This window comes from Hippopotamus amphibius, chromosome 9 (assembly GCF_030028045.1).
Source record: "Hippopotamus amphibius kiboko isolate mHipAmp2 chromosome 9, mHipAmp2.hap2, whole genome shotgun sequence".
Classification (NCBI taxonomy): domain Eukaryota; kingdom Metazoa; phylum Chordata; class Mammalia; order Artiodactyla; family Hippopotamidae; genus Hippopotamus; species Hippopotamus amphibius.
This window is the reverse complement of record NC_080194.1, coordinates 105,123,693-105,136,158: the sequence shown is the minus strand read 5'-3', so window position 1 is coordinate 105,136,158 and position 12,466 is coordinate 105,123,693. Positions and strand designations below refer to the sequence as shown.

General features: G+C 51.9%; 1 protein-coding gene across 8 annotated transcripts in view; it reads right to left on the bottom strand.

Annotated features, from left to right (window-relative positions):
• The window catches only part of CUX1 (cut like homeobox 1), a 354,634-nt gene that overhangs the window by 82,077 nt on the left and 260,091 nt on the right, over positions 1–12,466 (bottom strand). For all 8 annotated transcript variants that reach the window (XM_057748078.1, XM_057748079.1, XM_057748081.1 and 5 more), the window contains one exon: positions 4,618–4,722. In XM_057748078.1, the coding sequence (XP_057604061.1) occupies positions 4,618–4,722 (105 nt within the window). The remainder of the gene's footprint in view (positions 1–4,617; positions 4,723–12,466) is intronic.

Here is a 12,466-nt window from a genome sequence, read left to right as displayed (position 1 = left end):
TGACTGATGCTGAGAGGCTGGCTTGAAGAGGACCAAGCATGCTGGTGCCTGAAAGTGACCACCTGGGAGGGTGGCCAGAGGGGCCTGGACTTTAGCAGGGGGACATGATGAAAGTGATACACAGGGAGGTCGGCCTCATGGTGGGGATAGGCTGAGCCACAATACCTAATTTAACTTAGTTATCAATCTTCCAGCCTGAGGGATGGCAGCCATAGAAACTGTTGAAAGTGCTCTTAGGGAAAGAGTCTGTAAAACGAGCCAGAAGGTGATCCGGGGTTTTCAATGGGTGAGTGCAAGTCACGACAGCAGGGACGAGGGTTCTGAGAGCACGTGTTAAAACAGCAGCTCTTGGGCTTCCCAGGTGGCGCAGTGGTTGAGAATCCGCCTGCCAATGCAGGGGACACAGGTTCGATCCCTGCTCCAGGAAGATCCCACATGCCGCAGAGCAACTAAGCCCGTGCACCACAACTATTGAGCCCATGTGTTGCAACTACTGAAGCCCACGCGGCTAGAGCCCATGCTCCGCAACAAGAGAAGCCATGGCAATGAGGAGCCCACGCACCACAATGAAGAGTAGCTCCCACTCACCGCAACTAAAAAGAAAGCCCGCGCACAGCAAAAAAGACCCAACACAGCCAATAAAATAAATAAATAAATTTATAAAACAAAAACAAAAAAAAACCAGCAGCTCTCAGTGAGGCCCTGGACCCAGGATGGGTGCCGGGGGATGGGCAGTCCCAGGGGACAGATGGCTGCTCAACTCTTGGGGGCCCAGCCTGGACTGGCCCACAAGCTGACCACGTGACCATAGGCACATCAATTAACTCAGGAACCTGCGCCACAGATTCCTCATTCATAACATACCAAACGCCATTCATGTCTCACATAAACTGAGATGAGATAAGATAATATACCCCAGAGCAGCAAGACCTTGGAGTTAAGATAGAAAAGATCATCCTACTCCAAGCCCAAATGTGCTGTCACTCCCATCTCCAACGCGAGGGCAACCTGTTGTCCCATCATGAAGATGCAGCAGAAAACGGAGAAAGAAAGGGCCCAGGAGTTGACCAGGGGCTGCAGGTGGAGGGAGAAGCCCACATCTGGGCGATGGAGCTGGGCCTGTTGGTCCATGGGCACCAGCTAAAAGGAGATGGTAGGACAAGGGCGCACAAAGTGCTGGGTGGTTGGGGGGCTGGGAGGAAAACTGCAGGGGGTTCGGCACCTGGCAGTTCTGGTGCCCTTGAGAACATTGCCAAGGAGGGAAGCAAACGTGGATTCAGGGGGCCAGGACCACTGGCTCCCTCATATCTGTCCAGGCCTCGATTCAGCCACACCCGAATTCCTTGGGGGCTGGGCCCTGACCTGGCAGCTGTGGTTCAGGGGTCTGGGGGAGGGCCCAGGGCCTCCCTGGTGATTCTGATGGGGCTCAGGGTCAGGACCCCGGCTCGGACAAACCTTAGAGGCAAGGAGCAGAAACTGACTTCTCTCAGTCTGACAACAGGCCCCTGTGGCAACCAGAACGGGGTCCCGAGAGGCTGTCCTGGGGGGACCTGCCCATGCTCCAGGCTTCATACACAAGGGCCTGTGTTCCTCCTGGTGCCGGGCCTTGGGCGGGGGGCATGTTTCCAAAGGGGAGAATGAACACAGAAACAATCCGCTGAGGGAGTATCCCGTTAAACTGTCCCTCGGAACCGTCCATGCACCCCTCCACCCCCCTCACCGACCCACTTGTGTGAACGATCACAGCTCACATAAATCCTCCTACAGAGACCAGAACATCAAGGCCAGAAGAAGCCAGATGATAATCTCTGTCACCCTGCAGCCACTTTCTCATGAAATATGAAAGAGATGCAGGAGCGTCAGTCAACATGGGGGAAACCTGGTGTGTGGTGACGGTGGGCTGGGACCCCAGCCTGGGAGGCAAACACTTGGAGTCTAGGCTAACCTCCCAGGGGAGGGCTGAGGGAATGGGAAGCACAGTTTTCCTTCTTTCTCATCATCCCGCTATTCCTGCCAACACCAAGTGGCCGATATAGGCCAACCCTGTCCAGTATATTCACCTGATGGACAGACAGGCATTTAGGTTCAAAGTGGCCTGGTGTGGTGCACCCAAGCCCCAAATTAATGTTTGCCTGTAAATACTTGACAAAGGGCCTGCATATCTCCTGTCTCCTTGAGTGCGCATGAAGCAGGGTGGCTTGATGGAGGGGAAAAAGAGCGGACTTTGGAGTAGGACAAACTTGGGATCACATTCCAGCTCAGTCATGTTCCAGCTGTGTGACCTTGGGCAGATTACTTAGCTCCTCTCCTCCTTACCTACAAAATGAAGGTAATAAAATTGTCCTCTAATGACTGTGGTATCACGAGGCAGCAACGAGATGACCACACGGAGCCCCGCCTGGCCGCTAATGCAGAACAGGGGCTGGCTGAGCGGCGGCTCGCCTTCCAGAATTGGCAATTCCGTCAAGACCCTAATGGCCCTGTTTTGGCTTTTGCTGGATCTATAGACTCCACTGTTTCTCTGCCGAGTTCTGCCAGCCAAGCCCAACAGACATCGTGCCGCTGGCCCGGTTTCCTATGTTTGCTCGTTTGCTCCCCGACCGACTGGGGCTGGGGCTGGGGCTGGAGCTGCTGGGCTACATGGGCACGTGCCCCCGAGGGGAGCCCTGGCAGGATGCTTGTGGGAGCCTGAAGCAGTGCCATGTAAACACTGCACTTAGCCGATGATGAAGTGCTTAAGCACCCCGAGGATCCACAACTTACTCTACCTGCAAAAACACTCATTTCCTTCTGAAATGGTTTGGTTGCTACAGTCCAGGATGGTGCCAGAAATCCTTTCAATCAAAACACTTAGCCCAGGGAGCCCCGTGTAGACACAGGATGCACGGCCGTCTCTAGAGGACCCTGAGTGACCACAGAGGCCGGGAGAAGCTGTACTGACTCCATCCTCGAGGGCTGACTCCTGCCTCGGCTCTGGTGCTGGGTCCAGTCCAGGTAAACTTGGATGAGGGGACGGTGACAGAGCCAAGGGGACATTTCAGGCAAAATTAATACTGGAGTTCATGAAATACAGAGGTTGTGATGGTTCCTTAAATGGAAAACTTTTCTCTGTATCCCGAAACACTTAAGTCATGTTTTAGTTAATGTGAACTTAGAGAAAACAAAAGTCCAGTCTTAAAAGTGGTCCTCACACTAAAACTTTGCTTTGGACCCATTCCTGGGGAATAATTTAAAAGCTCCGGTCTGGGGTGGCGGAGGTCCCTGCCGAGTCGTGGCTTGGCCGATGGAGTTGAGCGTTCTGGGGCAAGGGGTTTAGTCCAGGGAGCTTCCATTTCCTCACCTATATAAAGAAATAACAATGCTCTGCTTCAGGGTCAGGTGGGAGAGAGCTTGTCAGTCTGATGTGTGACCTTACTGCAGCAGCACGTCTCCCACCACACTGTCCTCTCTCCGGGAAGGGCCTGGCCCCTCCCTCCCGGCTCACCCAGTATCCACTGCGGGTCCTGGCACACAGCAAGGGCTCTCCAACGCTTTGTTAAATAAAAGGACACCTCTAAGTGCAATTCACCCATCACAGGCCACCAGGGCTGAAGCGACCTCAGGATCATTTACTTCCTCCAAACTCTGCGCACCAGGAAACTCAGGCCTCATAAGTGTAACCACCTGAGTTAATCAGTGTATGTGAACTAGTGACGTAGTTGGCTTTGAAACCAGGGCTCCTGGACCAGAGGCGCTGACGCCAACCACAGGGGTTTAGACTAACCGCTAAGGGTGGCTGAGGATGGATTATGTGGCAGGACCTGCTCTTGAGGGCTTCGCTCAGAGCGATTTCCAGAACTCTGGTAAAAACCCGTTTTATGGTTGATGCAACTGAGACTCAGGGAGCTTAAGCCACTTGCCCCAGGTCACACAGCTGATAAACTGTAGAGCCGGGGTTTGGCTCCAGTGTCCACAGTCTTAACTACCACCCGCTCCGTATCATTGCACGGTGTTGAAAGACAGAGTCTGGAATCTGATAGTTCAAAGCTGCCTTGATCGAGCTGGGAAAGTTCCAGCTAAGAGCAATGTTGATTAATGTTAGAAAAATCAAGACGCAAACGACGGAGATGTGTGTGTGGCTCCTCTTGAATGCTCGCATGTCAGGCGAAATCCTGGCGATCACGCAGATTCAGAGCGGGTTGTTGTGTTATTACCATCCCCGCCCCCTCACCTCCCCATCATGAACCGTTTTTCACTCTGGAAGGACACATCCAGGAGAAGAACACACCTCCAACTTTCCTATGCAGTTTTGTGAGCCTCCAGCCTCAGATCACTACCCATCTGCCAGTGGTCCCCCCACCAGCCTAACCAGGAAGATGGTCTCTTGGTGATGGGCTCCCCACCAGGTGGGCATCACGTTGACCATCAGGTACTGATATGCAACCAGTACAGCTCTTCCTCTGACTCTCCCACTTTCCATCTCCAAACTGTCACAAGCATGCCCCACCGAGACAGCAGGACTGTTTCAAATATTACCCCCCCCCCAAAAGGGATGCTCTAAAGCTCAAGAAGAAAGCGGCTGTAACACAGAGGTACAGATGCGAGGCCACAGGGTCCCCGCGGGGCCAGGCTACCCACCACGTCCGGCGCCTTCTGGATCTGGGAAGCCAGCTGGAGAGAGTGGTTGGCTGATGAGAGCTGCTCCCTCAAGGTCTCCGCCTCTCTCTGAGCCACCTCTGCCCTCTGAAGAAAATGAAAAGGGTGGAAAGAGAAAGTACATTCAGTTTAACAACTGACAATTATTACAAGAACATTCATCAATTCATGCCTGACTGACTATAATTGATTTTCCTAAACACTCAACCTAATAAATGCTAGAAGAAAACAGAGAATGTGATGGATTTTTATTTTAAACAGTACAAGGAAGAAATAATTGAGCGATTATGACAGTAATTTAACGCTAGGAGCAAGGAATCCCCTGCTGATACTAGCGCTCCAGCCCACTGAATTTCCCAGACTGAATAAATACAAGTGGAAATGGAGTCTTTTGATTCAATTTCTTTCTATTCTCATAGACCAAGAAGATTTTATTGCAGGATTACTCCTGGGAGTAATTCTCACGGGTAAACGGTGAATTAAAGACACTCTGGCCATTCTCCTCCTAAAAACATGCACAATGTTGTGGTTGTTTTCTTCCAGCAAGTATTTCCATAAACGGACGGGGTGTAAATGCCACTTCTTTTGTGAGGATCAGGCTTATTTCAACATATTTAACCCTTCACCCGACCAAGTTTTCTAATGCCGAGGCTGGCATTTCCAGCCAGCCAGGCCAACAAGGGGCAGCCGGGGGTGAGGATGAACAGAGCTGCCTGCAGGGAGGAGGCTGCAAGAGAAACGAGAGGACGCTTCTGTCGTTTGCTGTAATCCCCGGACAAGGACACCAGTGCCCCTGGACAGTAAACCAGGATTTCCCACTGGCCGGCGAGAAGAGTCACTCCAGCGCCTGCTGCCCAAGAGGGCACTGTGGTGCATTGGGCAGGAGCTGGGCATTTGGGACCAGAGGATGAGGGTAGGTTTCCTAACTCAGCTCACCGAGCCTCCACCTTCCCATCTGTAAAATGGGACCATCATCTCCCTCTTAGGGACCTTGCAAGGATTAACACCCAGAAGCGCACTTGTTCAGAAGAGGTTTGTTAATGAGCGTGTCCTAATTTTACAATTATGATTGAGATGAAACACAAAGATGGGTGGGAAGCAGTAGCTAATTGACGCTGGGCACGCGGACTGAGGAGTGATCGCTGCTTCTTTCTACCAGACGTACATTCTGCTCGTAGAAAAGGTGAACCAGAAAAGTCTGGCTGAGTAAGGCTATTTCGTGTGTGTGTGGTTTTTTTTAAAATAAATAAATTTATTTATTTATTTGTTTACTTATTTATTTTATTGGCTGTGTTGGGTCTTTTTTGCTGTGCACAGGCTTTCTTTAGCTGCAGTGAGTGGGGGCTACTCTTCGTTGTGGTGCGTGGGCTCCTCATTGCCGTGGTTTCTCTTGTTGTGGAACATGGGCTCTAGGCATGTGGGCTTCAGTAGTTGCAGCACATGGGCTCAATAGTTGTGGCACACGGGCTTAGTTGCTCCGCAGCATGTGGGATCTTCCTGGGGCAGGGATTGAACCCGTGTCCCTTACATTGGCAGGTGGATTCTTAACCACTGCACCACCTAGGAAGCCCCTCATGTGTTTTCTTATTTTGTGGTGTGACAGTCCATGCCTATCAATCGCTAAGAAAGAACTGAAAAGGGAAGCTTAAGTGGTTCTACAATGGCAGTGCGGCCCTATTTGCTCTGCATCCAGACAAATTAGGATATTTCTAACAGCCGCTACTCCTGCCCAGGGTGGTGCTGGTGGCCGCCTGCCCTGCTGTTGTAGGAGCTCTTGGAATTTCACTCAATCTAGTTCCCACGGGGCCCAGCCGGGCCTATCTGTGCTTGAGCAGCCACCTCCCACCCTCTGCTGCAAACTGTCCAGAGGCACCCGTGTCAGGAAAGGCGGTGATGTGACTGGCATGGCCAAGATGCCAGGGGTGACTTCTGGTTCCCAATAACTGCAGGAAAGTCTCCCCTTCACTGAAAAAGACTTTCCCCAGCCAGTTTGTTTCCAGATGAGCCACTCCATGTTTTTCTGATAATCACGTCATGTTACTGAAAAGTTTACTCTTGTCTTTCTTGTCAGCTACACTCTTGGGCATAAAATCTCCATGGCTCTGCCAGGAAGAAGGTGTTTTTAACATATTTCTAGCCTCTTTGACTAGGAAAAATATTGCTTAGCCTAGTGGAGGAGGGGTTCTGGTGGCAGCCAACAAGGCAGTAGTCCCCCCGCCCCTGCCTGCTAACACTGGCTGTGAAATGTTCCAGAAGCACCAGAGCTGGGGCAGCCCAGCCAGAGGCTTCAGGGCCAGGATCTCACATGGGCATTTCGCTGTTGGGAGCAGAGTGCTGTCCCATCAAAGGTGGAGGGCTCACAGAAAAAGGGATCTTAGCTGTGGAGGATTTCATCCTTGGTTTGCATAATTTTTTTTTTTTTTATTGAGATACAGTTAACATACAATAAACTGCATATACTTAGAGAGCGTACAATTTGGTATCCCAATCTCCCAATTCATTCCCCCCCAACCCTCCCCACTTTCCCCACTTGGTGTCCATATGTTTGTTCTCTACATCTGTGTCTCTATTTCCGCCTTGCAAACCGGTTGATTTGTACCATTTTTCTATAGTCCGCATATATGTGTTAATACATGGTATTTGTTTTTCTCTTTCTGACTCAATTCACTCTGTATGACAGTCTCCAAGTCCATCCATGTCTCTAGAAATTTTTCCAGGGCTTCTGCACTTTGTTCAGTTTCCAAGTTCACGTACACTCATGAACCTGGGGCCTAAACATGGTGGTCATAGCCTCTTATCATGTTTGGCTTGACTTGGCTACTTCACTGTAACTTTTCGATTGTTTAGGATTTTTATATTTATTCAGGATTTATACCCTGGGTACATAAAAAACAAAACAAAATGAAATAAGTCGAGGTGGTTTGTGCTGCTAAACGTGCACAAAGCAGAACAACTGAAAATCAAAACAGGCTTAAGAGCCGCTGAAGGAGGGAGTGGGGGCTCGACGCCGGGAGCTGCCGGGGTGAGCAAGTCTCTGTAGCTGAAGGAGAGGGGTGCTGTTTCGGGGTGGCTCCGTGGCCTCACTTGTTTCCGGGGTCTCCCATCTTCGCCACGACCGCAGTCCAACCAGATGACGTTGTGTTTCTAGAACTGGAATCAGCGCGGGAGGGGGCAAGCTCTGGCACTGGTTTCTGATCTGGACGCCCAGACGCAGGGCTGTGGCTGCCAGGAGACACCCAGCTCCCCATGTCCACTGACGGCCCCCCCTTCCCCTGTCCCTGCAGAGGCAGAGCCGGGGGCCGAGGCCAGGGCTCAGGTGGGCAGCCAGTGGCATCATGGGTGTGATTCAGCGGCTGCCCCATGGTGAGAACAGAGCCTGGCCAAGCCTGAGCTGTCCTCCTGAGAGATCTGCTGGCTATTCCTTACTTCTGTCCTTCTCTGAGAAGTGAGAGTACGTGCTGGAAGCGCAAGGCAAAGTAAAGGAGGGGGCACGTGAACGAATGACGGCACTGCTTTGCATTTTAGTGGTAACCCTGACCACAAAGATAGAAAGCGCCACTCTGCAGGACGACTGGGGACCAGGGAGATAACACAAGCCAGCTGCCTGGCGGTGCCACCACATGGTGACAGGTGTCCAGTGAAGAATTATTATTATTCTTATTTTGGCTCCTGAGGCGTGCTGCCTCAGGTGGCCATGATTCTTCCCTTATCTTAAAATGAGGGAAATTTTAAAAATTTTAAATCTTAAAATTTTGGGGCGAAAATTACTAGAGCTGGTCTTCAGGTTAAATTCCAGCTCCCTTCAGCATCACCGGGAAGGCAGAAAGCTACTGGTGACACTTTGTTTCAAGAATTCTGTTAGTCAAGCCAGCACAGGGCAGAGACGATTCTGCACATAAGACGCTGGCTGGCCCAGTGTCCCAGCTGAGCCTTGCATCTGGCATAGGGCAGCCTGAGGGGGTGGGCCCATGGGGATCCCCCTCCCCGAGCTCCTCAAGGGCTCCTGGAAGGCCCTGGGAAGGGCAGTGAAGGAATGCCTCCCCCAAACCTCAGCCCCAAAGGAGCACACGTTAGAATGTGAATTCAGGGTGCTGACAGCTAATTGTAGACCTTAAAGTCTGAAAAATCTGATTCATAACATGTGGAGAAGCTCGGCCAGGTGGAGCAGACAGAGGAGGCAAAGGCAGAGGCCCGGCGCTGCGGCCCACAGGGGAGGGTTGGTGAGGCCAGTCTCAGCCCAGCGTGGAACACAGGCCCCAGGCCAGGGAAAGGTGGCTGTGCTCAGGCGTTCCCTCGGGGGGTGTGCTTCCTTCTTCCCCAGCACTAAGGCTGGGATGTGAGGGAATCCTCACCACCTCCCTGTCCGGCAGGCTTTCCCCAGTTTACCCATTTAAGGGGTGGCTTTGAGTCCCCTGGTTTTATGTGGTGGTGGGGGTCTCTGATCCAGCCTTCTGCCCAACATGGCCCTAGGCTTTGTCTCTTGTCCCTTTTTTATGTGTGGCCATGAAAGCCCAGTCTTGGGGACACCAGAGGTGAGCAAGTCCCTCTAGTGACACAGCAGCCATGTGAGCTGGCCAAGGGCTGTGGCCCCAGGGAGACGGGCCATGGCTGGGAACACGTGTCTGCTGGCAGGCTGTCCCTCCTGTATTACCCTGGAGCAAACTACCACAAATTTAGTGGATTCAAACACAAATTTATCATGTTACAGTGCTGCAGGGCTGGTGCTCCAGAGCTGGTCCCTTCCTGAGGCTCCGGGGGAGGCTCCGTTTTCAGGCCGTTTCCAGCTGCTAGAGGCTGCCTGCGTTCCTCAGCTTGTGACCACTTCCTCACAAGCTTCAGAGCCCGCAGTGGCCAGTCAAATCCTTCTCACATCCCATCACTCTGACTCTTCTGCCTCCCTCTCTGCATCTGAGGACCCTGGTGATTATGGAGGGCCCATCTACATAATTCCAGGGACTCTCCCATCTCAAGGTCAGCAGATGAAGAGCTTTAATTCTGCTCTGCAGGTAAGTGAATGAATTCACAGGTTGTGGAGATTGGGCTGTGGACATCTTTGGGGGCCGTTCTTGCCACCATACTCCTCAAGGACAAATAACATTTGGACCACTTCTAGGAGAAGGCAAGCTCTCCTCAGGGATGACCCCTCCACCTGCCTCCCTCAAGGCCCCGGACTCTGGAGGGAGAGAAAAGGGGAGCAAGATGACAAACACCTGAAAGCGACCTTCTGAGGGAACAGACACCATCGCGCTGGCAAGTGCACAGCTAACTTCTGGTCACCCTTCCAAAGCAACACCCACACATAGCTGCAGAGGCCGTTCAGAGCCTAGAGGTGGCCCTGCTTCAGTGATGCTGTAGGAGGAAGGGAGAAAGGTCCAGATTTATTGCCACACATCCCATGCAGGCCTCATGCTGGCGGCCAGAGCCCCGTGTGGAACCCCTGCTGTGTTTCTGGGGGACTCAATGGATACTGACTTGGATTTCTTTTCTCAGGTCGGCCAGGCTGAAAGCTAGACCTACCCCAGCACCACGCCACCTGCATAAATGCGGATTGTCACAGCCTGCTGACTGCTGAGTCACGATGTCAGAAAACCCAGAAGAGCAAATTTCCCTACCTCCTCTTGCCCCAAAAGCTCTGAACCCTTACTGTCACCAATTAAGACACTATTAATACAAGAGCCTCGAAGTTGAACAAACAAGTGTAAATGAGACCCGGCCCTAATCGCCCATCACCAGTGGACTCTCTTCCACTTTTCCTCATTAGAAACACAAGTACTTTAGCAATAAAATAGAGCTTCAGGTCTCAGCAGAACATTTTGACTATAAACCCAGTGCAAAAATAATGTTATATGCCAATGAACTAGTAAATTGCTCCTCCCGGGGCTCCCCCCTGATGGGAAAGGCGCGGAACCAGATGTCTGGCTGTGCCCGCCCCGGTGCAGCTCCCAGTGCCCCTCCTCCCGCCTGGCCTGCCTCCGCCTCATCGCTGCGGAGGGGCCCGAGTCATCCCTACCCTGATGCAGCACAACAGCTGCTTACTGCTCTCCTGGCTTCCGGTCTATTCACTCCCCTCTGTTCTCCAATGTTTAGCCAGAGCGCTCCTTCTAGAACTCAAATCTGATGTCGCACTCCTGCCCATGATTCTCCACTGTTCTCAGGAAGAGGCCCTCCCCACACCTGGCTAGACCTTCTCCTTTGGGCTCCCCTCCCTGCTCTGGCTTCACAGAACAGCCTGGAACCCCCAGAGCTCACAGCGCCTTCCGTGCAGGCCCTTCCTCCCTGCCTGGACACTGTCCTCATCCCTGTCCACCCGGGGAGTTTTTCTCCTTGTTGAGTCATCCTTATCGACCCGCTGAGTCATCGAGTCCAACCCCTCCTTCTCTCCGATCTGTGCCTGATCCTCCACCTCAGACTCTCAGCGAGGGCTGGCCCACGTTTGCCCGCACAGCTCTGGTGACGAGGAGCTCACTTCCTTCAGAGGCGGCTCCAGGCACCTCTAGAGGGTCACTGTTGAGAGCGAGCTTCTCTGCATTGGGAGGGGGTTCCCTCCCATCAGCCTCCGCGCTCAGCCGTGAAAAAGCCCGATCCCTTCCCTAGCCAGCCCTGGAGAGCTGCAAGGCCAGAATCCACAACTGCCACCCTAGGCCTTCCCTTTTCTAATCTCTTAACAGCCCAAGTTCCTGATGTGTCAAGACCCTCCATCTTCTTTTCCTGTTCCCCAAAGAATAGGGATGTCCCCAAACCTCCTGGTTTCCTTCCTGTGAGGGTGCCTTCCCCATCCTGGCCATGGAGTGGACTCTGAATGCATTCCAGGTGCCTCGTTTCCTTCTAGTGTGTGTGGTTTCCAGGACAGATGATGATTTCCTGGGCATGGACTAACTGCTGCAAGCAGGTGCAAGATCACCACCTCCTTCATTCCAGAGGCTGTTTCTATTAAGGCAGCCCGAGGTTGCATTCATTTCCTTTGGCAGCCACATCCAGCTATGAACTCACCCTAAGTGACTGCGTAGACCTTCCTATACTTCTCCCCACCCCCACCGTGCTGGTATCTCCCTGGGCAGGACTTCAGGATTCTCCCTGTGAACCTGGGCTTTTTTAGCAGCTAAGGAACATAAATTTAAGCACCCACTTCCAGGCGTTTTACCTCTAACCCTCAAAACAATTTTGCGAAGGAAGTACAGGCAGACCTCGTGTTGCTGCGCTTCACTTTACTGTGCTTTGCAGATATTGTGCCTTTCACAAACTGAAGGTTTGTGGCAACCCTGTGGCACGCAAGTCCATTGGCGCTATTTTTCCAATGGCATTATTTTAAAATTAAGGTATGTGTATTGTTTGTTTAGACATAATGCTATGGCACACTTAGGAGACTACAGTGTAGCATAAACTTAACTTTTATGTGCACTACGAGCCCAAAAATCTGTGCGACTCGCGTGGAGATAGATGCCCAGTCGGTTGTGGCGGTCCGGAACCCGGAAGCTCTGCGCGGTCTGCCTGTGCTAGGCACCATTCCCTCCCTCCCTTTCGCTTGTACGTTAACAATTTTTTTAAATTAAAAAAATCCGAATTATGGTAAAATACAATCACATAAAATATACCATCTTAACCATGTTCAGGTATACATTTAAAAGTAGCGTTAAGTATGTTTGCATTGTCAGGCAACCCTCTCTAGAACTTTTTCTTCTTGCAAAACTGAAACTCTGTCCTCATTAAACGCCATAATTCCCCATCCCCTCCTCCCCCAGGCCCTGACACCTACCCTTCTACTCTCTGTCTCTATGAATTCGACTCTAGGGACCTCACGTAGGTGGAATCACACAGCATTTGTCTTTTATGA